Here is a 27,389-nt window from a genome sequence, read left to right as displayed (position 1 = left end):
AGGGTGTCCCAGGAAAGACTGTCAAGTGGTGGCCCAGAGCTAGATCACCATTTAGGCTACCCGAATCACTCCCATGTATGTGTAACTACTGTTTATCTTTGATGGGACACCCTGTATAATATTATACCAACACTTAAATATAAGCTGTCTTACCACATACAAACTTTAGACAGAGTTTAACTTTAAGCGCGGGTTTTCTTTAATCGTATTTTACATAGACAACTTTTAAAGTGACAGATCCCTGGTTTAAAGTTAGACTGTTAAATTATTGTTTTGTGGTAATACCATATATATATATGTAGTTCTTGAACCATTCATTTTAAATAATCGTCATGTATTTATGTATTGCAAATCGATTTACTTCTTTGTCAACTGGTTTCTTATAAATATTCACCGGCTATGAATATAAAACTGCGTTTTGCAGCGGAGCGCACTTGAGGTAGGTCAAGTTGATAACGAGGAGTTAAGTTTAAGTTAATTCATTTTGCGAGTGATGTTAACTACGGCAACAGTGCTAGGTAGTGTTAAATTAATCTTTGGCGGTTATTATTTTAAACTGGCTAGAACTAAAGTTTACGTCCTGTATAGACTATGGTCTACCCACGTTCGCATTTTTTATTTGCTTGAAAATATCCTTCGAATGTTACAAACGAAGTTCTTAGGTATATGTTTTGTAAACTCAGGACATTTTTTATACTGAATACTGCATTAAAGTAACGTTTGCGTAGTTTTAGTTAAGGCTTTTTTCTAATCATATAAATCTTCCACACTTCACTTCCAAACATGTAGGTACATTTCCATACAAAAAATCATCCAAATAGGCTTTCACGCAAGGACATTGCACATATTTTCAATCTACCCACACATTTTAAATTTATGAGACTGGTACGAAATGGGATTAAATAATTGATGATATTGGATAAATAAAGTAAATAGTTAATAAAATGTTGCTTATTTGGATCTTTGCTAAAGGTAGCGTTAGCTACTATTAAGTATTCTGTGCTAAAGGACTTTTCACGACATGTGTCTTTTAGCGATACATTGAGTATCTAATCATTAATTAAATAGAAATAGTTCTTAGAAAAAACGTTGATGTTTTTGCCTCTGTTAGCCATATGTTTTTCTAGTGTACAAAAGAATCGTAACTCATTTCAGAAATCTAAAAAGATTTAATTTTACTTCACGCTCGCACTGCTCATTATCAGGCAGTTTTTCGTACTTAAAAGTTACCAAAAGCTTATATTTCAGCCTCCATCAATTATCATTTCAGGGCGGCTCAATTAACATTCCTTCATATTTCCCACATATTTCCTGTATCTATCAAAATTCATTCATATTCTGTATCTATCGGCTCAGGTTTGATAATCTGACAGACGGATTATAAAATCGCATAGTCCATATAGATTTGCCTTATTTCTATGTAATTTTACCAAAACATAACAGATTCAGTATTGTTGGGAAGATTTTAACATACATATATATATACGACATTGCACCCAGGGATCATGTACCTACATATCCAACCGTAAAATAATTTTTGATGTCGCTTCAGTAAATGTAACTACGCTTTCAAACAAACAAATAAACTCTTCAGCTTTATTAGTTTGGAATGTAGATTAAAAAAATCACTTCCCATTTAAAAGGAGCGACCGCGAAAATAGTAAACAATAAGTCGTATATTAACGAGACAATGACGTCACATCGAGGCCTGCCAGATGTAATTAGCCGCCGAAATCGCACGGCACACGCGCCGCAGGACGCACGCCGGCGTATTATGGGGCTATTAGCATATTTGTTCCTTTTCGATTAATTTTATAGGCCAGGAGACGGGGATAAGTATATATTTAATTTCATTTTTGGATACTGAGAATCAAAATCGATTACAAATGATCTGGCTTTGTATATTCGTACTTACGATTGATCTAATTTATTTTTCAATAATGTAGAATTGTAGATGAAAGTGTAGGAAGGAAACGAAAGGAGAGTTTAAGGATAGAGTGAAAATTTTTGGGTTTTGTGCCCAACAGTTCCAAATGCGATCACGTTCGAAGATTATTCCGTCAAAAGTAGTTACTAGGGAATGAGGTTTAAGTGTGTAATATTTTCTTACTAACCGCTTTCTTGGTACTAAACAAAAGAGCAACGATGAAGTAAAGCACGCTAGATCATCAACCTGCCAGTAAAGATTGCATATTGATTATGAAACTGATATCAAATCTATCTTCTCCACAAGACACGGGACATCACCGCGTTCAATTTATATCAATATTAATTACTAATTGTTCATTTGTACAACAGTAATAAAACTCTACGACACTTGTTCAACAATAAGGATAACAAAGAACAAAAATATATATAAAAAAGTACTGAATATATTTATGATCATTTTCTTACATTGAGCTGTACAAATATAATCTATCAAACAAAATACGGATATCAAATCTTATCCTCATTCAGAGAACAGTATAAAAACATTAAACACGATATAATAGTGAATGTCTAATAGTATTTTAATTTATTTATTCGAGTATTCTTATTTACATTCATTAATTACACTCCAGACTCGGTCTACACGTGTTCAAATAAGTTCAAAACATCAGATTATATAAGCTATGCTAATATACATATAAAAAGAGGTAATTTTGTATGTTAAGCGTGATAGCCGTAATCAGTGCATTTGATATGAAAAATCTATCGTCATTTGCAAGATATAGTGTATATTAGTATAGTATTTTATTATCTGTAGTGTAGTTATGTAAAGTATTTTAAATTATAAATAGTATTTTAAAAAATTAAATTAGTACGTTTTTGGTGATTATTTTCCACGGTTTTATCGTTTTGTATTATGACAATTCATTAAAAGCGTTTCGTAAACCAAACAGACACAGTACAATTTTTTTTTAATGTGCAATGTTAAAACCATTGAACTTTTTCTCGTGAGGAAATTTTGTACCTACATTAGTTAAATAGACGTGCAATAGGCTGTATTATGGGATGTGTAAGTTAAATTGGATACTTATAGAAGACTTATTACAGTTTCTTCATCCAATGTCTCCAATCCCAATCCAATGTCTCTATACCTACTTAAGAAATACGGTAGTATAGTTTACATATTTTAAGACAATTTGAGACACGATAAACTCAATACGGAAGGAAATCGTGGGCAATAACTATACTTAAAGATATAACTTAAGGCAAAATAAATAGATATAAGCACATAACGTAATGGCACCGAATTCCGACCACTGATTGATACGGCTAAATGAATCCTTTAAAAGATAAATTAAATACTCTAGAGGTCATAAGAAAAAATGATATTATGAAAGATTACGAACTTATATTTTAAAATATGCACATAATTGTATTTCATAATGGCTTTTTATTACCTAAATTTGGATTTTAACTGTCACGACTGGAAATTAACTGAAAGCACCATTTTCCGACCGACTGAGTACAAATACACGTGTTTCCGACCACTGAGTAGCTAGATTCCGACCAGCCAAATATTTTCTACTAAAATCAACTTTATGATAATAGAATTATACAATGTAAATTCGTAAAAAACCCGTTTCGTCTTTTCACTGCATCATGCGTGGACCGATTTCGATAATTCTTTTTTTATTATATTACTTGAAGTACGAGGATGGTTCTTATGGAGAGATATTTTAAATAGTTTGGAAAATCCAAAAGTGCACGCCTCATAATCTCATCCTTTACAATAAAATAGATTATTTATACACTATAAATATAAAAAAAGAAATAAAATAAAACAGTTGGAAAAGTAAAGAAAGCGGTACCGTAATAATTGAGCTATTTTTCTTGTGGCCCCACCTAGATGTGAAACTGCGCAAGTTTAAGGGACTGACTACCAACTTATTTTTTTAAACCATGGCTTATAGTATAAAGAATCGAGTTTATAATGGTGAATTTTGAGTACACTATAAATAAAAAAAAATAAAGAATATATATAGATATACTAAAATTATGGAGAACAGTCGATATTTTTTTTTGTTTATTTAATAACAATTAAACCACATCGAATCAGACCCTGAAAAATGAAAGGGTTCTATTCCTGAGCATACTCAAGCGTAAAAGAAAAAAAAAGACTCGATTAGTAAAGTATTTCGGTCGCTATCGTGTTAACAAGAAAATCCTCCGCACATACAGACACACGGACGTCCAAGACAGAACTTTTTTAAACTGTTTTTTAACTAGTTTAAATAACAAAAATGACATCAAAAATATCATGAATGTTAAAAATAGTAATTTTTCTTAATATGTGTGTGTATGTATTATCTTACAAGTGCAATGTATGATAAATAAAGACATTTTAAGTTTGAAAAATCAGATGTTTTGCGCGAAGTGACAGTAGTACCCACCTCAACGCTTCGCTTATGAGGCGTGCAATATGTACCACGGGCGAAGCCGGGGCGGACCGCTAGTTTTAGATAATATTTGAGCATTTATTATAATAACAAAAACTAACTCTATGTTAGACTGTAGTAGTTTAAAATTACATTTACTCAAACTCAAACTCATAAAATGCCTCACTGGTCATCCACACTAAATTAGAATGTCCCATTGACTACTTTGCCCAATTCTAAAATCCATTTCACCAAAAGTATTATTTCAGCTAATGAGAATACTTCAGCCTCTTTTTTATCACTCATGATGATGACCTGAAATAAACGCATGCAATTTCACTCAAGCACAGCGCAAGCAAAAGCAACCCAGTTGGACGGAAACAGGGAAATATATCGCACCTAGATTCCGACCAAACCTAAATTTGCGTAATAAAGCCTAAACCGAAATTGATATTCATTTTTAGTTCATTTCTATTTCATATGTACACTTATAAAGATCTCACAATTTCGTAGTTATGCAATTATGTGTCATAAACGTAAAATATAGGGTTTTTAAACCAGACCGGTCTTTGTAAATGAATAACAAAAAAATCAAAAGAGTGTCAGTTAAAACGTATATTACAAATAATCCATTAAAGTTAGCATTGGTCGCATACAGGTGTAGTATGTAAGCATAGCGTTTAGAATAAATAACTTAATACGAAACCTCCACAAAACAACATGCATAATAGATAATTACCTTCTTTTACAAAGTGCGAAATTCCGTTTACCGACCGATTCGGTCGGATTTCGGAATGTTGTTATTTTGAAAAGCTCCTCATTCCGTCCATAATTATTTGGCCAAAAAAACCTATAAAAACACGCTATCTTTGCATGTATATTTTAAAATTAATAATTTAAAACACCAATAAAACGTTCAAAGTAAATTAACCACAAACTTACCAGAGTATTTAGCGTAAAAATACAAATGTTTATTTTCACCGTTTTATGTTTTTTTCGCATTCAATTCAATACAAACTACACCCTCGCCTAGCTTTTCTTGGATTGACGAAATGTCGGTTAAAATTTGAAACCCAATTTTGGACAGATGACGTACGATAAGTGATTGGATCGAAAGCCTTCAGTTTCACGAGTGTCGCGCGTATTTTAAACGTTTTATCAAATAAAAATCAAAATGGTCGGATAGAGGAGGCTAGTCGGAAACCGGTGCCGTTACGTTAACACAGCGAGCTCTCTGTCTACACATGGTTTTGACAAGCCCATCGACACCGATGGACGGATGAGGTCGTATTATACATCATTACCTCTTTGGTATGCTTCGCGACGTGTTTATGGTCTGTGAAAATGAAAGTTGTGCATGGCGGCCGTGTCTATGGCCATTTGCCGCCAAATGTGTAGCAATGGAGGGAGCGGATGTAGGACAGTGAGAAGAAATGGATTTTCTTTTCTTTTTTGTAAGTGGAGACTTTATATAGTACGAGTAAAAACAATACATTTTTGTGTATAAAGGAGTTCATATAATGCTGTATTTCTACGACAAACGGAGTAAAGAACCAATTACAGAATACATTATAATAGAAAAACTTGAGGAGCAATATCAAAATCTTATTTCTAATATTGTATGTTATTTGCGTGTTGTATAGTTTGTTATAAATATTAATTTGGGGACAATTATTGATAATTTAATAATATGTATATTGTATAGCAATAACATTCGGATTGCGGAGACGAAGAAATCTAGATATCTATAGGTATATATATATATATAATCTAGATAGATTGATGCTAATCATATTGTATACGCCATGTCATTAATTTTTCATGCATATTGCGGAATTGGTTCAAAATTTCATTTTCAAATAGTTCACTTATAGCCCGGAAAGGAACAGGATCGCAGGAAATGTGAGAGGGAAATTTTAAATGAACGGTACGAAGGTAGTGTTGCCACGTGCAAAAAAAAATAACTACCAATGTGTACAGTATGTACTACAAAATTGAATGTGTGTCTAATTAAATAGTCATTTTTAGTAGGATAATGTTTAGCTTCGTAGCATTAAAATAATGAATGCTGAAAATTTTTATTATCTGCCAGGATGCGATTATATTATACCTACAGGCTACACGTGTCTACGTTGGACTCCCCCTTCATCTTCGATATTTTTTTCTACGTTACGGAAGAAAATATTTTTATAGATCGGTAGGATGCGGATATGTATAAACAAATGACAACGACATGGTAGAAAATATAAAGCGGTATTTGAAATGATACCTTTTCTTTTTCGGAGCCCGTTAAAAAATAAAGTAGGTATTGCTTGGTAAATTCAGTGGTCAAGTATTTTCACGCAAAACCGATTACAATGAAATTTGGCACACATATAGAGGATAACTACGATACGGAGGATTAACACATAGGATATGTTTTATCCCGGAAATCCCATGGGAACGGGAACTATGCGGGTTTTTCTTCGAAAACGCGGGCGGAGCCGCGGGCGGAAAGCTAGTTTATCATAATAATTAGCCACATCAGACTAAAATGTTGAAAATGTTTGCTATGTTACCACTCTCTATAAAAAAATAAATTAATTTTATCTATAGTAATATTTATAAATCCCTGTCTCGATGTTAAAATATTAATATGCACATTGCGCTTTCACGTAAAAGATATTGAACGAATGTAACTTATTTTTAATTTAGATCGATAATGGCACGGCATGACATATTATAGCCTACTTTCTATCCAGGTAAAAACCTAATATAAATGTTAGGCATTACGAATTTCAATTATTATAACATAGTATCTGTGTAATAAAAAAGAATCGGCAAATGATTGCTAAGCTTGTCCAGAACGGAATGACCAATTCTGCTATTTTTTGAGCGTTTTTATCAAGGCACAAGAAATTTTCTTATGGAAATTAACACGAAAAAGGCACACTAGGATTGATCAACGTTTGCTGAGGGAGGCAGTTTAATGGCCCCTTTTCACGTTGGGCGAGTAGAGGCAAACACGATAGTGATAGAGGGCCTAAATGTCTGTGTAGGTATATATCCGTAATGTTGGCGAGCATCGACAATCATTCGTTGGGCCAACGCTATCGATTGTGAAGAGGGCTCATTTAATATAATTGGGAAAATATGAACCCATTACCCTTCCACTATACCACATACACCATATCACTTCAAAGGGTGCCTCGTATAACGGGAGACACAAAATACACCACAAACGTATGATGTTACTCCTTAAACAAACATGTACATTGTATACAAATGTTTGTCCCGGACAATGGGATCGGGTAAACCGCTCATGGTAACTGTTGTATGCAATCCTTGCTTCTAGGAAATGTAACTATCGTATTTATGGGCATATTATGACAAAATTTAGAAACATTACTGATTAGAATTATCGGGGCTGTACTTCGAAGTATATCTTTCGTATTAAAATGTTACATTTCGAAATGTTCGAAGCTTCTAAACTCAATGGAATGATTTGAAATTTAAAATTAATAAGTACATATTTTAACAAAATATAGAAGCATTACGTATTGGAAATATACTTCAATCAAATATACCTTCTGAATTAAAATGTTACATTGTGAACCTTCGGGGGAACTGTATAGATTTTTGGAACTGAACTGAAATTTTCGAATCAATATTGACTGGAACGAGCGTTTAAAGGAATTGATACATAGGTATTATAATATATTGTATCGTTTATTCCTATCTATTTTTAAGTAAGGTGTTCCTTTTAGATCCGAGAAATACCTTTAAAAAGTATCATCTATATTAATATAGCTACCTTACGTTGGATTTTTATAACGAGTTACCCGACCCTCCTCAGAGCTCACTTGCACGTGCGTGTTTAAAATAGTCGATAGATAGATTTTCCATCGAATTCTGTTTTATTTTCTTATTGTAACAAAAGGATTGCTTTTATTTACAAGGCTTAACATACCTGCGCATCCTTTCCCAATATTTATACATACAAATCTGATAGCTATACATATAATTAAGAATTACGTTCTTAAAATACAACTATTTGTGAGCCAATACCAGCGGACTAGTTCTAGACAACCTGTCTTATGAAACGAAGCCTTACTAGCGATTAACTAATAATATTATACAATCCATGACCTACGCAATATATCCCGAAATTTGTCTTATGATTTCTAAGGAGTGCTTAACATTCAACCTCCTTATTACTTTTCCAACCAACACAACTGAAGATTGCTTAAACATGTCAACAGCTAGTTATAACTGCGTTAAAAACAACCGACTTCAAACTTTGCAACATTTACAAATACAGGCAAAAATGTTCATAAATTAAAAACTACTGGGCCTATCCGAATAAAATTTTTATGGGACCAATTCGACACTATCCCGCATCGAACAAAAAAAGAATCACGTAAATCGGTTCAGAAACCTCGGAGTAATCGGTGTAAATACATAAAAAAAAAATACCGGCTGAATTGATAGCCTCCTCCTTTTTTTTTGAAATTAATAAAAAAATCCTGGCTAAAAACTGCTCTCCTAAAAAAAGAACACAAAAACAATTTAAACAGTTATACAATCTCGTTTCCAGGTGGGCTGCCTGGTCTGCAATGGGGTGCTTCGGGTCGCCGGGCGCCAAGAGTGGCGAGGACGATGCCAAGTCACAGAAGCGGCGGAGTGACGCTATAACGCGGCAGCTTCAAAAGGATAAGCAGGTAAATGGAGCACTATGTAATCTTTTACCTATTAAATTTAGCGGAGAGTAGAGGCGTTATTATGCGGCAGCTTAAAAGAATAAGCAGGTTAATGAACTGCTATTATGTGCTAGACGCTAGTGCTGATTAAATTGTGACGGACATAAATCAAATCTAAACTTCTAAATTGTTCTGCTAAAACAGCTTTACAAATTTTATTCTCAAATGAAACGGAATCGTCAATGTAGATAATATGCTTCAAAATGCAAGAGCAGAAAAACATCTTGTTGTTTTAAATTTTTTGATTAACCGCACTTCATTTTAACCCAGGTAAAGTCGCGAGACAAATAAAAACACGTTCATATATTATGATCGTACGGGTATATGTATAACAGTACTGCATAGGCCAACGCTACGTGATAATAGTATTTGTAAACTTTCATCTTATTTTTCCACATTTGAGAGCAATTTTACTGTAATATCAATTGTCGGGATCATGGTGTGAGCTTTTCCTTTTAGAGTGATGTTTTTTACTTATTTCTTTGGTAAAGTAATAAGGTGTAGTTTCTATGTATTAGATTTAAATTCAATTTCGCGGGCTTTAGACGAAATAAGCATACCAAAGACACAATATACAGATACACAGCTTCGCTCCGCGGTTTCACCCGCATGGCTCCGCTCCTGTTCGTCTTAGAGTGATGATATATTGCCTATAGCCTTCCTCGATGAATGGGCAACGTATATGGAAATAATTTTTCAAATCGGAGTTCAATCCAGTAGTTCTTGAGATTAGCGCGTTCAAACAAACAAACTCTTCAGCTTTATAATATTAGTATAGATGGGGCGGATGGATTATAGACTATAAATAATATATATTCAATGATTTTTTTTAGTACCAAAAGGTAATGTGGTCTAGATGCATAATCTGCCAGACCGAGACAAATATTTGAAACACTTTTTTTCATAATATTTATTCAGTTTTGTTCACAATTTGATATTCTTTTTTTATCTCGTGTGAACTGTGAAGCTGCTAAGTTTCAATATACAAAATATTTTCTTAATTATTGAAGTGAAACTTCTTTATCTGAGTAGGAAAAAATTTAGTGTAACGTTTTTTCGTAACGCGTGACATTTTTCCGTTACGCGCCATCTTTTTCTTATGCCTACCACGCGTGATTCGACGTATTTCTGTAAAGTTGCATTATATTATATGTAGTAAATTATTTTTTGAAAAATAAGGTCATAAAGAAGTTTCACTTCTTACGTGTGTATACTAGTTACTAGTACACGCACACATTTTTTTAAATTACGTCATAACCATCTTCCAGCTATACCGCGCCACACACCGGCTGCTGTTGCTCGGCGCGGGCGAGTCGGGCAAGTCGACGATCGTGAAGCAAATGCGCATACTGCACGTCAACGGCTTCTCGGACAAGGAGCGGCGGGAGAAGATAGAGGACATCAAGAAGAATATTAGAGATGCTATACTTGTAAGTGAATACACTAGATTCGCCCGCGTTTTTAAAAAAAACCCGCCAAGTTACAGTTCCTGTGGAATTTCCGGGATAAAAGGTTTTGCAACTATTTAGCGGTCGAAAAGGATAGACCATTTTCTCTTTGCTTTATATGATTTCAGAATATCTATCTTACTCCATCTCTTGTGTATGTTTATATTTCTAATCTATAAATACTGCATGAATTTAAATTTTTCATAGACATAATTTCGTTGTTATCTTATAATGTTTGTTATGTATAAAATACTAGGTTTCCGCTTCCGGTTCCTATTTTCCCTGGATGAAAATGAAATGTCCTTTTTCGGGTATCAAAATATCTCCATACGAAATTTCATGAAAATTGGTTCAGTAGCTTAGGCGTGATTGAGTACCAGACAGACAGACAGAGTTACATTCGCATTTATAATATTAGTTTGTATATCTATTTTAAAGGGTGATAAACAAATTATAATATGATACCATGTATATTTTCAGACAATAACAGGTGCAATGAGCACCCTCACACCGCCCATACCACTCGAGAAGCCTGAGAATAAAGCTAGAGTCGACTACATACAAGTATGTATTAAAGAAATAACACATTAATTTGTAAAAGAAATGGATATAATATGTACCCCCTAAAAATATTTGATTATAATTATGTTTTCGAACAATATAAACCTCATTCTCATGATTTTCTTGTAAATTAGATACAACAGTCCTTATTATAAAAGCAAAGCTGGTATTGCAAATCGACTGTCTATATTTTTATGTCTTCATGGCATATTTAAGCATTTTTAAGCATTTATTTAAGTGTCAGAGTATCACTTGTAATGTATAATTATTTATTAATTTTACAGCATTACAGCTTTTCAAACGCGTTTTATTTGACTTCTCTCAAGTAGTACTCTATCATTGGTCCTTCGAACCGGATTTTATAAACAATTCAGTAAATAAATGAATTTTTCTCAAGTTTTTACTCTAGCATTGGTCCTTCGAGCCGGATTTTGTGAACAATTCACTAAATAATTGACTCCCAAATTGCAGGATGTAGCGTCCCAACCAGACTTCGACTACCCGGCCGAGTTCTACGAGCACACGGAGGAGCTGTGGAAGGATCACGGCGTGCAGCGCACGTACGAGAGGAGCAACGAGTACCAGCTCATCGATTGTGCCAAGTAGTACGTATTGACATTAATTAATTAATTCAGCATATAAGGGTGCTTTTCCACCAATCGTGTGCGAGATATTGTTTGCGTGAAATATCGTGTTGAGATGTTATGTAATAATAAAGTCAATCGCGAGAGGAGCAACGAGTGCCAAGTAGTATGTATTGCGGTTTATGTGTCAAATTAGACAAGGGTCAATAATTTTTGAAAGCATAACAAAACAATGTAATTGGAAAAACAGGTTGGAATGGAACAGAAACCCAAACCCAATGAATTAATTCAGCCTATAAGGGTGCTTTTCCACCAATCGTGTGCAAGGATGTGGAGTGAGGAAAGTGTTTGTAAATAACCAATGGTATCTAAACTCAAGGTCGGGTCAGAAAAAACTTCCCGTTTTCTGGCAAAAAGGACCTTAATCCAAAAATGTCTGTTTAATTTTTTTTTTTATGTTTGTGTGTGTGTATTATTAAAAATGTATGTAATATAAACAATATCCAAAAAGAAAATTTTCCACTGCAGTAATTTTTTTTTCAACAATACAATAGACTATGTTGTACAACGTTCCGTACTACTAGCTGCGCTCCGCGGTTTCACCCGCATGGCTCCTCTCCTGTTGGTCTTAGCGTGATGATATATACCCTATAGCCTTCCTCGATAAATGGGCTATCTGACACCGAAATAATTTTTCAAATCAGACCAGTAGTTCCTGAGATCAGCATGTTCAAACAAACAAACTTGAATTTATATTTTTTGGTTTTTATGGCATTCAAATGCTTTATAAATATAAATTTATAAAGAATAGAAAAAATTCGATCACGAGGCGGGACTCGAACCCGCATCCTTCGCGCCATTCCGGGGCGGATGCCTAACCAACTCAGCCACTCGTGACCCGCCCGAGTAATCGAATTTATTCTATCCTTTCAGTTTTATGTGTCTTAAGGGACACACCGCGCGCCATCTATTGAGATGATTTAACAACCATCTCAACCAATATGAAGCACTTTTCAGTGAATACAATATTGTAACGATGGAACACGACCTTTTCTTGAATTTATATTTTTTGGTTTTTATGGCATTCAAATGCTTTATAAATATAAATTTATAAAGAATAGAAAAAATTCGATCACGAGGCGGGACTCGAACCCGCATCCTTCGCGCCATTCCGGGGCGGATGCCTAACCAACTCAGCCACTCGTGACCCGCCCGAGTAATCGAATTTATTCTATCCTTTCAGTTTTATGTGTCTTAAGGGACACACCGCGCGCCATCTATTGAGATGATTTAACAACCATCTCAACCAATATGAAGCACTTTTCAGTGAATACAATATTGTAACGATGGAACACGACCTTTTCTTGAATTTATATTTTTTGGTTTTTATGGCATTCAAATGCTTTATAAATATAAATTTATAAAGAATAGAAAAAATTCGATCACGAGGCGGGACTCGAACCCGCATCCTTCGCGCCATTCCGGGGCGGATGCCTAACCAACTCAGCCACTCGTGACCCGCCCGGGTAATCGAATTTATTCTATCCTTTCAGTTTTATGTGTCTTAAGGGACACACCGCGCGCCATCTATTGAGATGATTTAACAACCATCTCAACCAATATGAAGCACTTTTCAGTGAATACAATATTGTAACGATGGAACACGACCTTTTCTTGAATTTATATTTTTTGGTTTTTATGGCATTCAAATGCTTTATAAATATAAATTTATAAAGAATAGAAAAAATTCGATCACGAGGCGGGACTCGAACCCGCATCCTTCGCGCCATTCCGGGGCGGATGCCTAACCAACTCAGCCACTCGTGACCCGCCCGAGTAATCGAATTTATTCTATCCTTTCAGTTTTATGTGTCTTAAGGGACACACCGCGCGCCATCTATTGAGATGATTTAACAACCATCTCAACCAATATGAAGCACTTTTCAGTGAATACAATATTGTAACGATGGAACACGACCTTTTCTTGAATTTATATTTTTTGGTTTTTATGGCATTCAAATGCTTTATAAATATAAATTTATAAAGAATAGAAAAAATTCGATCACGAGGCGGGACTCGAACCCGCATCCTTCGCGCCATTCCGGGGCGGATGCCTAACCAACTCAGCCACTCGTGACCCGCCCGAGTAATCGAATTTATTCTATCCTTTCAGTTTTATGTGTCTTAAGGGACACACCGCGCGCCATCTATTGAGATGATTTAACAACCATCTCAACCAATATGAAGCACTTTTCAGTGAATACAATATTGTAACGATGGAACACGACCTTTTCTTGAATTTATATTTTTTGGTTTTTATGGCATTCAAATGCTTTATAAATATAAATTTATAAAGAATAGAAAAAATTCGATCACGAGGCGGGACTCGAACCCGCATCCTTCGCGCCATTCCGGGGCGGATGCCTAACCAACTCAGCCACTCGTGACCCGCCCGAGTAATCGAATTTATTCTATCCTTTCAGTTTTATGTGTCTTAAGGGACACACCGCGCGCCATCTATTGAGATGATTTAACAACCATCTCAACCAATATGAAGCACTTTTCAGTGAATACTCGGGCGGGTCACGAGTGGCTGAGTTGGTTAGGCATCCGCCCCGGAATGGCGCGAAGGATGCGGGTTCGAGTCCCGCCTCGTGATCGAATTTTTTCTATTCTTTATAAATTTATATTTATAAAGCATTTGAATGCCATAAAAACCAAAAAATATAAATTCAAGAAAAGGTCGTGTTCCATCGTTACAATATTGTATTCACTGAAAAGTGCTTCATATTGGTTGAGATGGTTGTTAAATCATCTCAATAGATGGCGCGCGGTGTGTCCCTTAAGACACATAAAACTGAAAGGATAGAATAAATTCGATTACTCGGGCGGGTCACGAGTGGCTGAGTTGGTTAGGCATCCGCCCCGGAATGGCGCGAAGGATGCGGGTTCGAGTCCCGCCTCGTGATCGAATTTTTTCTATTCTTTATAAATTTATATTTATAAAGCATTTGAATGCCATAAAAACCAAAAAATATAAATTCAAGAAAAGGTCGTGTTCCATCGTTACAATATTGTATTCACTGAAAAGTGCTTCATATTGGTTGAGATGGTTGTTAAATCATCTCAATAGATGGCGCGCGGTGTGTCCCTTAAGACACATAAAACTGAAAGGATAGAATAAATTCGATTACTCGGGCGGGTCACGAGTGGCTGAGTTGGTTAGGCATCCGCCCCGGAATGGCGCGAAGGATGCGGGTTCGAGTCCCGCCTCGTGATCGAATTTTTTCTATTCTTTATAAATTTATATTTATAAAGCATTTGAATGCCATAAAAACCAAAAAATATAAATTCAAGAAAAGGTCGTGTTCCATCGTTACAATATTGTATTCACTGAAAAGTGCTTCATATTGGTTGAGATGGTTGTTAAATCATCTCAATAGATGGCGCGCGGTGTGTCCCTTAAGACACATAAAACTGAAAGGATAGAATAAATTCGATTACTCGGGCGGGTCACGAGTGGCTGAGTTGGTTAGGCATCCGCCCCGGAATGGCGCGAAGGATGCGGGTTCGAGTCCCGCCTCGTGATCGAATTTTTTCTATTCTTTATAAATTTATATTTATAAAGCATTTGAATGCCATAAAAACCAAAAAATATAAATTCAAGAAAAGGTCGTGTTCCATCGTTACAATATTGTATTCACTGAAAAGTGCTTCATATTGGTTGAGATGGTTGTTAAATCATCTCAATAGATGGCGCGCGGTGTGTCCCTTAAGACACATAAAACTGAAAGGATAGAATAAATTCGATTACTCGGGCGGGTCACGAGTGGCTGAGTTGGTTAGGCATCCGCCCCGGAATGGCGCGAAGGATGCGGGTTCGAGTCCCGCCTCGTGATCGAATTTTTTCTATTCTTTATAAATTTATATTTATAAAGCATTTGAATGCCATAAAAACCAAAAAATATAAATTCAAGAAAAGGTCGTGTTCCATCGTTACAATATTGTATTCACTGAAAAGTGCTTCATATTGGTTGAGATGGTTGTTAAATCATCTCAATAGATGGCGCGCGGTGTGTCCCTTAAGACACATAAAACTGAAAGGATAGAATAAATTCGATTACTCGGGCGGGTCACGAGTGGCTGAGTTGGTTAGGCATCCGCCCCGGAATGGCGCGAAGGATGCGGGTTCGAGTCCCGCCTCGTGATCGAATTTTTTCTATTCTTTATAAATTTATACAAACAAACTTTTCAGATTTATAATATTAGTATAGAATTATCAAGAATAATCTTAATCTGTTTTCAAGTTATACTATGTAGTGATCTAACACCGAAAGAATGTTTCAAATCGGACCAGAAGTTCCTGAGATTAGCGCATTCAAACAAACTCTTTACGGCTTCAGATTTATAATATTAGTATAGATAACCCGACCAAATGTAACCCACCCATCTTATCCCCAGTTTCCTGGACAAGGTGCACATCATAAAGCAGCCGGACTACACGCCCACGGAGCAGGACATACTGCGCTGTCGTGTGCTCACCTCGGGCATATTCGAGACGCAGTTCGTCGTCGATAAAGTCAATTTCCAGTTAGTATTTTTTGTTTAATTATTTAATACTAGCTTCCGCTCGCGACTCCGTCCGCGCGGATGTCCGTCTACGCGTGGATACTTTTAGATATCTAGTAGATTAATTTTTTCGTGTAGGTGGTGACAGTAGCAAAATGAACCTTAATAACTGTGACGCTTAATTGAACAATTAATTTTAAATTTTTTGTTTTTCAAAATCGTCGTCATGTTAATTTTAATAAAATAAAATATATGAATAAGTACATGCGACGTTAATATACTTTCGATGGTACAGGCCGCCGCATGCATTTGCATGCGAGTGGCTTAGGCTCGGTTCAATTACATATATAGTAATTTAAAGAGGTAGTATGACAGTAGTATGAAGACTATGAGAATGTAAAGACAGTAGTATGAAGTGTCCACTGCAATATTGATGAATGTTATTTGCTTATTGTTTTAAGATAATTGGGTTTTAAATTAAAAAATGGTGATAAAAAAACTCAGACCTGGTTATTACAAAACATCTTTTATTTGAGTTAAAGAACATGTTTTATCGTATTAATTATTTGGAAAAGAATTAATATTATGACTTCTTAATTTCCTGCATAATCTTATGTAATTAATTTATATTTTATAAAAATAATTCCAGTATGTTCGACGTCGGCGGGCAACGTGACGAGCGCCGCAAGTGGATACAGTGTTTCAATGACGTCACAGCGATAATATTCGTCACCGCCTGCTCGTCATACAACATGGTGCTGCGGGAGGACCCCACGCAGAACCGGCTCAGGGAGTCGCTCGATCTGTTCAAGAGCATATGGAATAATCGGTAAGGGTAAAATGATAAAATAAAAAAATGTGTGCGTGTACTAGTTGTACATACGTAAGAAGTGAAACTTCTTTATGACCTTATTTTTCAAAAAATAATTTACTATATGAAACTTTACAGAAATGCGTAGAATCACAAATGTCACGCGTAACGAAAAAATGTTACAGTAAATTTTTTCCAATCCCGATAAAGAAGTTTCACTTCAAAAAATCGTTTCAATTCATGAAACTATGGTCTAAACTCTAAAGTATTAAAAGTGGATTAAAACCAAGTCAATAGAAACATAGGGTGAAGCTAATAAAAGCGTGTCAATAAAGCTAATTTCACAATATTCAGAATTAAAATATGTGGGAAGAAGGCATTGAGCTATTATTACTACGTATAGAGGAGACACGACGAACAAAATTGTGTGCGGCGCTGGGTGGCTAGTGAGTCATAGATTATGCGATGTCATCGACTCACCGCCATAGAGGCGAAACTTTTTAAATATTACTTAACTATTACTTATCAATTATGAACAATCAACGTAACAAAAACAAATATATATAATTAATTTAATAATTATAAATTATTATTTAATATTAATTTAATAATTATAAATTATTATTTAATATTAATTTAATAATTATTAATAAACTTATCCATTAATAACTTTTCAATTAAAACCAATCAATGTAACAAAAAATTGATACGTAGGTAATTTATTTTCATATTTTCATGATTTAACCCTTTTTTTAAATAATATCCACAGTACAATATTCTCTAATGCCCGGTTCCTATATTCAACGGATCGTCATAGTATCAAAGCTACTATCCGTTTTTCTAGAACTAACTACGAGTCGTTATTACCGTTCCACAATTTTATTTCTTGACGTGCTGTCGACGGACATCCGTTGGTCATAAAAATACCGAGCCCTCTTCACTCACAGATGTGCGTTTCGTTATAAGCCAAATTGAAATTAAAATTACACAAAATTCAGGACAAAATAAGTTAAATATACAGCCGAATTATAAACTTTAAGAATAAAGTTTCTTATTAATAAAGAACTAATACTAAAGAACTATATATTTGTAGACATCTGCGTGATAAATTTCCTTCTAAACAACCTAATGCGTTACACAGAAAGCAAAAACGGAACGTTTTTCTCGCGCACGCGTGCATTGCTTGTCAGTTGTCAAATTATTGTCATTCATTGTTGATTCATTGTCAAGTTTTATAATTAAAGAATAACAATACAACGACGACTGTTTATATATTTATTAAAAATGGATATTACGCCGGTAAGTACGCCTTTATATTTCTTCTTTAAAATCGTCTGCCGCTTACTTTTTGCTTCGGACACTCTTAAGTTAAACATAGGTATTTCTGTTACAGAAATCGAAGAAGGCTATGAGTAAAGACGAGGTTGCTCAATTATAACCAGTAAGGAGACTAATGCTTCTACGAATAAATTAAAGGATGAATGTTGGTCTTCGTTGACCAACACATTTAATGCAAAAAGTGGTCAAATACCAGGAAAACTTTTTATTTTCAGCCAAAAAATTCAAACATAATAAGGATGATGGACAAATATTATGAAGAAATAATTGAAATACTGAACACACAATAACTACCTAATTAATTTTTGTATATTATTAAGCAATATATCTAGACATATGGTAGAAAAAGAATTTGTTAGTGCTAAATGTAAATCTTATGTAAAAAATGTATTTAATTCAGAGAGCCTATTACAGCGTTAAGGAATATAATATAGAAGATGATAATCGATGGAGGGTTGTCGCGTAAGAATCACAGGACAGTTCTTTGGCATATATTATGTAGTTACATATTATTATGTAAAATTAAACTGTAATAAAGAAATAAAACTTTTATTCCATTTTATTAAGTACTTTTATTTATTTTTTATTATTTACAATACAATGTTTAAAAAATTGATTTCTACATTGCAAACATAGACATATAATATATATATATACTAGTGGTCCGCCCCGGCTTCGCCCTTGGTACATGTTTATGTTTTCTTTCCATAATAACCATCCTCGTACTTCAAGGAATATTATAAAAAAATAATGATCGAAATCGGTCCACCCGTTCACACGTGATGCCGTGACCAAGGGAAATAGGTCTGCCACTGATATCGATATTGTGCCTAAAGCATAGAACCTCAGCGTCAACAGTAATTGATGTTATGGAGATACCCCATGATTCCTGAAATGACAACATAAATTAGGTATGTAATAAGGTTAGACGTGTTTGGTATAATATTAATGCCTCCATTAAACTAACCTGGCTCCTTTTATTCGTACGTCTGGATAAATTTCAAGAAGTAAATTGTTCAACAGATTCTTTATCAAGTCGAAATCTCAATTGAAATTCGTGAGAATCCAGGGTCGCAAAAAAATCCACTCCTCTATAATATATACTCTTTCACGCCCACTATCTTCTTCCGAAATTCGATATAATATTAAACACTTCTCTATCACTATCTGAACTCCACATTTCGATATTGAAGCGGAAACAATGAAATAGTAAGAATTTAACCGCCCGAAATCGACGGGTAACCAAAATGCTATACGAATAGTAACTTTGACAGCATAATGACGTTAAAAATATTTATAGGAACGCGATAAACTGTCTTCTCCATACAATATGCTTACCGTTCGTTAATAGTAACCCTCCCATCCGTCAGTAGGAAGCCGTCGGTAAGTTGCTTGACGAGACGTTTTTTATAGGAACGATTTTCGCTTACGCTTGGTTAATTATACTACTATTCGTAACTAAAACGGATCGTTTTTCAAATATAGGAACCGGGCATAAATGTGTAAAATTATTATTTTCCATTATTGCAATTTACGTCATGTAATATTACTATCTAAATAAACATCTTTTATACCAAATGCCATTTCTTAAATTTTTAATCTATGACAAATGACGCAAAAAGGCTCCCGCCAAAAATTTTGTACGAACCAAGTTTTACAAATTATTATCTAGTTACTTACCGATGAAAAGCTATTCCTTTTCACTATTCCGTATTATTTGTGCAATATCGTAACACACACTAAGGCATATTTGATGAGTTTCACTTTAAAACAAACAAAAAATGAGCGTGATATTCGCGCCAATGAGCGAGCAGACTGAGTGCAGTGAGGCCATTTGACCTATGTTGAGCGGAACATAAGTGATGTAGGCGGTGTCGTCTCCATACGTAGTAATAGTATCTCAATGGAAGAGGGGGTATGGCGTATCAACACATGACGAGTGGGAATATGCATCTGTATCGCGGCACGCGCGGTTTTTAGTTGCCAGCGGCAGTTTGCTTGCTTCCGATACGGAGTACGGAGTGGTAGTTGCCGGTAAAGCCGGCGGCCTGCATTCAGCGGCAAGGCGGTCTGAAACCCGGCGGCACGTGTTGATGCGCCAGTAGTCATAAATAAATGACTAATACTGATCAACTATTTTGTTACCGACAGATGGCTGCGCACGATATCCGTGATCCTGTTCCTGAACAAGCAGGACCTGCTCGCGGAGAAGGTGCTGGCCGGCAAGTCGCGGCTGGAGGAGTACTTCGCGGAGTTCGCGCGCTACCAGACCCCGCCCGACGCCGCGCCCGACCCGCGCGACCACGCCGACGTGGCGCGCGCCAAGTACTTCATACGGGACGAGTTCCTGGTGAGCGCACACACACACACACACACATTTTTTTTATTAATTAAGCAATAACCCGCATAGTTCCCGTTCCTGTGGAACTTCCGGGATAAAACCTATTTTATGTGTTAATCCAAGTTGCGCTCTATGTGTGTGTCAAATTTCATTGTAATCGGCTCAGTAGTATTTCCGTAATAGACTGACAAACATCCATACATATATACTCAAAATTTCGCAATTAAAAATTAATAAGACAAAGTTCCATGTCTAAGATCATCTTCATTAACCTATAAATATACCATACCATATATTACCTACGTAATAATCCACCGAAAACCTAACTACACAGTAAAAATAACATTATAAAATGATTTATCGTCCACAGCGTATAAGCACGGCGAGCGGCGAGGGCAAGCACTACTGCTACCCGCACTTCACGTGCGCGGTCGACACTGAGAACATCAAGCGTGTGTTCAACGACTGCCGCGACATCATACAGCGGATGCACCTGCGCCAGTACGAGCTGCTCTAACGGTGAGTGTGTGCACACAGACACACACACACACACACACAATGTATGTTCTTGCGTGTACAGACAGATAGACACGCACACGCGACACACACACACGACTGCCGCGACATCATACAGACACACACACGAATTCGTACGCAAACACACGCTAGCAAACGCAAACACACACACATAAACACGAATATATTCTTACGCACAAAAACTCGAACGCATACACACACGCTAGCATATACACACACACATAAACACGAATATATTCTTACGCACTAAAACTCGTACGCAAACACACGCTAGCATATACACACACACATAAACACGAATATATTCTTACGCACAAAAACTCGTACGCTAACACACACGCTAGCATATACACACATACATAATAACGGATATATTCTTACGCACAAAAAAACTCGTACGCAAACACACACGCTAGCATATGCACACACACATAAACACGAATATATTCTTACGCACAAAAACTCGTACGCAAACACACACGCTAGCATATGCACACACACATAAACACGAATATATTCTTACGCACAAAAACTCGTACGCAAACACACACGCTAGCATATACACACACACATAAACACGAATATATTCTTACGCACAAAAACTCGTAAGCAAACACATTCACGCATATTATGTAAGAGCTAGCGCGCAAGAGCAACTTTTGTCTCCGCAACTATTTCGTCTCTCCCATCAACTCTATGGGCTAGTAAGAAAGTGCGCGCACGTAGCCACGCAACTCCCCATAGAGTTGATGGGAGAGACAAAATAGTTGCGGAGACAAAAGTTGCTCTTGCACGCTAGCTCTAAAGGTATACACTCATGCACACGAACGCAGTTTCGCACGTACTTACACACGTACGTTCGTACGTACGCACGCATAGTTACACTTACATGCGTGTACGAGGCCCGACTCATGTGTGCGTGTAAGAATAAATGAAAAAATGGCGTTGAAGGTAGAAAGAACACAAGGACATGTTTTATTTCCATTCGCAATTTACATAATAATAGATTTCACTACATTTGTCTGTTTTGAATTCCGGCATTATAATTTCCAAACAAAAATGCAAGTTTTAGTAATAAACATAAAACATTAAAATAAAAAACGACTTATTTCTATTTCCATAACGACCCTGTGATCTAACTGATAAGAAATGTAATATTATTCCAGTGAAAACCACGAGGGCACAACGCCGGCGCTGGCTTGACCCCGGCGGGCGACAACGTATGACACCAAACGAATACGACAGCAATATTTACATAATATACTACATCTATATGTGTAACGCTCCAATTTAAGTAACGTTATGTACATTAAGGCTCAACATACACTTCGTCGCGGTAAATTAGTTGCGAAGTCGCTGTGTGTACACAGCCTTATATCTCTTGCACATTATCCATCGACTGTAAGATTTAAAAAAAAAGTTTTTTTTTTCATTCAGAACCCTTTCTAGCGTACGAACGTATCGATAGTTCATTTGAAATTAGAACGTAATTTTTTTTTTCGATAATGTGCAAAAGGTTCTTTTCGACCGCCGAGCGGCCAGTGTCACTGTGATTCTTCTTCTGTCGTTCGCATGGTGTTTCCGAACGTACAGCACGCTGGCAATCTGAATTTGTATAAAAAAAATAATATGAATTTGTATTTAGAACTCGTTCTGATATCGGCTCGATTGTTGCGTGTGGCTGTATAACTGGATACCTTTGCCAAGTGAATACGTTTTGTGACATGTCAAAAATTATTTGGCGGCAAAATATTTGAAAAAAAAAAAAAGAAATCGATTTCATTTCGAAATTTTATAGGTTAAGTCTATGATTACGTGTCAGAAGTAAATAGGGTAGTTGCAATATTCAATATACATATAATATTTAGTTTAGTTGTGCAGAATCGAGCCTGTATCTTAGCGTAGGGCAGCTATTAGAGAAAGTCATTTTATATTGAGGATCATACGTTTTTTCGGTTCACATTGAGGCTACAACATAGTATTTTGTATAGAAGGCACAATTAGCGTAGCGATCTTACGCATTTCTTTTATTAATGCATATCACAGCGTACATGAAATATACTATTTATTGTTATTTTTAAACTGGCAACATTTTTTAATATGTTAGTAACTGCATTGTTTTTGCGTAAATTTTATTCGATTTTATATTATTATAATATATTAATTAATGATAATATTTTAATTTTTAATAGTAAAAGTAATTGCGATGTCGCCAGTTTAATTTTTTTCTGTCGTTGACTTTTGTAGAAAAATATACACAGAGTATATTATTGTTTATCTAGCACATGTTTTTTTACAAATGTTTAGATTTTTTTTTTTTGATTATGTACGTTCGATAATAATTATTATTTTACGTTATTTTTATTTTCGAGGACTAATTGCAATAACAAATGTTTTCTGTATGTTTTCGCATAGTTTTTAAGTTTAATTTTATATATAATTATTTAATTATTTGTTTAAGTTTACGTCTTCCATAATATGTATGATATTTTTTTGCGATTTTTTTTTAATTATTTTCATTTTATTGGATGACTAGCGCACATTTTGGAAATAATTGTACTAAGCAAGAGCTTTGCTGCGTAGATTTAAATTAGTTTAAAGAGTTATTTAATATATGGAGCTTTTAATAATAATAAGGTCCAAAGATTTATTCGCCGGCCGTATGTAATGCGGTGTAATGAAAAAAAAATTATTTAGCAGTATTTTTAATTATTTTTTTTCCCCGAAATCAGTCTATATTAAGGCAATCTTTAGCCCTAAGTACAAATGTAACTAACATTACGGTATAATTATTAATATTTACAATTATGATTTATTTATAAAATTGGTTTATGTACTTACACTTTGTTGAAATGCCTTTAAAATTTATTATTTTTTTCGTTGTTATTTCAACAATTATTAAAAATGGTTTATTAAATTTCTTTGCATTCTCTTAATCATAACGGTTATTTGTACATTGAAATAAAATAAAATCAATGGTCCTTAATATAAGAGAGTCGATGCTGGCGAAATATGTGCCATAATGATGTCTTGATAGCGGAAACACCATACTAATAATGTTACCATATATAAAAAACATCGTCTACAGATTATAAAAACTCAATCCTTCCTAGTACCTTGTAAATTAACAAATAACTATTTTGCTTTCTATTGAATAACATTTTGTCGTTATTTTTAATATATTTCATATTATGAGGATTGTATTTTTTTTTCTATCGTGTTAAGTTTTCTCTTTGTAAGTAGAAAAATATAGCGTATGTTTAAAATAAAAGTATATATTATTTCACACATTTCGTGGTGCGTAGGGTCGTTCGAAATTATCATCACAAAATTTATATTTTTGACTTAAATTTCGATATAAGGAAAATTCCATTTGGTTTAATATTTTAAATTTCACAAGTCGGTAAGTACTCGGCCGTTTTAAAGATCTGCGTTTAACAAACGACCGGCTCTGACACCGAAAACATAGAGTTCATCTTGTAATTTATTAAAATGGCATCTTAAACTTATTGTATATGCAACTTAAAAAAAAAAACTATTTCGTAGCTATTTTAAGTAAGTTAGTGTATCGCGATAAATCGAAAACAAATATGTGTAATGTAGACTGCTGGAGTGAGGTTTCTTTGTCCCTTGCAAGTCTACTGTCCACTAGTCGGGTGCAATTTATAGAGATGAGGTTTTTTTTTTTCGAAAATATCACACTAGACTTTTTTCTGCATACAATTATGGCGAATTCGAATGTAGCAACACAGAACACGGTTTTTTTGATCTATTTCAATAAGTTTTCTCAAAAAAAAAACGAAAATAATTTTGACGTAACTATAATACGCGAATCTCATGATGCCATGCCGGTTGCGCGCCAAAATTTGACGTATGTTTTTCTTATTATCTATGGTTACAGATAATTAATATTGTAACTTTTTCTTCTTATTAGAGTGCAATATTTTTTTTTATAATCATATTTTAATGGATTTTTGTCACAATCTGTACATTTCTGTCCGATCCCTGCTACTACGTAAAATTTAAGTAAACGCAATAACAAGTGAGTCATGTAATATGTATAAAGTAGTATATAGCATATTTTCTATGTTTTTCGATATGTAGATGATATACTGCCAGTGTCGATGTCAAAGTTATTGAAAGTAATAAGGTGTAAAGTTAAGATGTTTCCGGAACAACGTGCGGTCAGAACGTCTCTAAAACCTCATGCACACGAAAGGTCATCGAAGCGAAAGGACATCTATGCAAAACGTTGCAAACGGTGTGGACGAGCCTTTAGTGTGCACATAGACTAACGGAGGCCATAAAAAAATCTCTTCATAACGGGAACTTAGCGTAGACGTAATATTAAATTTAGTTTTGCGTGATCAACTCCTCGACTAGTAGTAATGTAACGTCCGTTGCCAATAACCAAATAGTATTGAACAATTCCTCCCTTTTTTAATATATCTTTCATAGTAGATAAGTGAATGTACTTGCGCACAATATGTTTGTGAGGGAAATGATTCAACTTTCGTTTGAATTCTAAAGTGCAGATATAGTCTGCAAAATATTTTTTGGTAATATTTTATCTGTCGCAGACCAAAGTCGCGTCCCTTACTCGCTAATGTTTAAATAAATCGCATTTAACTACTGCTCATTGAATTCTTTTCATCGTAGTATGATGTGTTTTCACGACTATAATACGTTAATTTAATTTTCATTTTAGGGTATTTCGTAATAATTGTAAAGCGACACTTTTAGAGTTTTGAATCAGCACATTTCATTGTTTACTGACGGACTGCGGGTCATTGTGTATTTACTCTTAATACTTATGTTTAAATATATTCTGAAAAATCTATATTTTTAACTAATTTAATTTTTAAAATATACCTAATTAATAAAATTCCTAAAATTAAAAATAAAATTTTTAATATTTATGTGTATAGTAGTGTCTACTGCGAGGTGATCATTGAATAACAAACGCTTATAATTTTTATTGTTTCCAGAGAATCGCAAAGATTATATTATTTACTGTCCATGAAATTAATCTATAACTGATGTGTACACAAAAATCAGTATGTTTCAGGCATTTTGAATCCGACTTAATGTATGTAAAAATAAATGTTGTTTTAAAATTGTGATATTTTATTTATAACCCTAACCTATTAACCCGTCAACCCTTGAACCCTTCCTTATATGTAACTTTCACTACGACTTTTACTTAGTTCTAAAATCTTCTAAAATGATAGTAGAAAATTAATTTAGATATGGATTGAGAAATGAGATGCAATAAATCTGATAGAATATATACCATAGTTAATCTATACATTATTTTCTCAATCACACAAAGTGCTAAAACTACTGAGCGGATCAATTGATCAATCGTAACAAGGTTAAATGAATGCCCTCTGAAAGCTAGCTAAGCGAACGCTGCCTTAGAAACTGTTGGCTCGAAGTGCAAAGCGGAGATGGCAATCCAAGCAATTATGCGCCAACGCTAGGAAAGAACACTAGTACATAGATAGAAAAACATTCCATAAAAACTAGGATCATGTAATGAGTGCGATAATTTATGTTGATACTTTTTAGTTTATAGCGAACACACCAGTGTCAGTAGGTTTATTCACATTTCACAGCCCGCATCGATGGCAAGCGCGCTTGTGGCCACGCACCGCGCCGGTGCAGAAAATAATCGTGTCGCATTCGCAACGCTAACCTATATTGTAAAATGATTTGTGTCATAGTATCAGCAATCGATGTGTTCAAACTCGGTTGTAAAAATGTACAGAATTTAAAAGATGAAAAGTTATGTGCCAACATAATATTTGATTCTTAGGGCCACTTGCAGCAATACTTTAAATCGAGATTTACTGAAACAAAAACTCGATTTAGGTCTATATCTGATTTAACGTCTTGCTCATTAAGATTTAGCTTAAAATCTCGATTTAAATTGGCGTCAAAGTTAAACCGGCGTGTAGGTCGGTTTATAGTTGTTAAATCTCGATTTTATTGACAGATAACGTTATTGTAGATTTGTTCTTTCTGTTATTACGTGAAAATGGATTTATTAGCTTTAACAGTGGCGTACAATGATAATGATTTGTTATTTGTTATC

The 27,389-nt window shown here is 34.8% G+C and overlaps 1 protein-coding gene across 2 annotated transcripts in view; it reads left to right on the top strand.

The window, feature by feature from the left end:
- Positions 1-26,410, top strand: part of LOC123701901 (guanine nucleotide-binding protein G(s) subunit alpha) — a 36,039-nt gene extending 9,629 nt beyond the window's left edge. For both annotated transcript variants that reach the window (XM_045649518.1, XM_045649517.1), the window contains exons 3-11: positions 8,941-9,064; positions 10,372-10,533; positions 11,032-11,115; positions 11,584-11,717; positions 16,158-16,286; positions 16,915-17,094; positions 20,566-20,764; positions 21,126-21,274; positions 22,459-26,410. In XM_045649518.1, coding sequence (XP_045505474.1) covers positions 8,960-9,064; positions 10,372-10,533; positions 11,032-11,115; positions 11,584-11,717; positions 16,158-16,286; positions 16,915-17,094; positions 20,566-20,764; positions 21,126-21,272 — 1,140 coding nt within the window. In that variant the 5' untranslated portion in view covers positions 8,941-8,959 and the 3' untranslated portion in view covers positions 21,273-21,274; positions 22,459-26,410. The remainder of the gene's footprint in view (positions 1-8,940; positions 9,065-10,371; positions 10,534-11,031; positions 11,116-11,583; positions 11,718-16,157; positions 16,287-16,914; positions 17,095-20,565; positions 20,765-21,125; positions 21,275-22,458) is intronic.
- The last annotated feature ends 979 nt before the right edge of the window (positions 26,411-27,389 follow it).

This window comes from Colias croceus, chromosome 22 (genome assembly GCF_905220415.1).
Source record: "Colias croceus chromosome 22, ilColCroc2.1".
Taxonomy (NCBI): domain Eukaryota; kingdom Metazoa; phylum Arthropoda; class Insecta; order Lepidoptera; family Pieridae; genus Colias; species Colias croceus.
The sequence above is the reverse complement of the archived record's forward strand: the minus strand, read 5'-3'. Positions and strand labels throughout refer to the sequence as shown.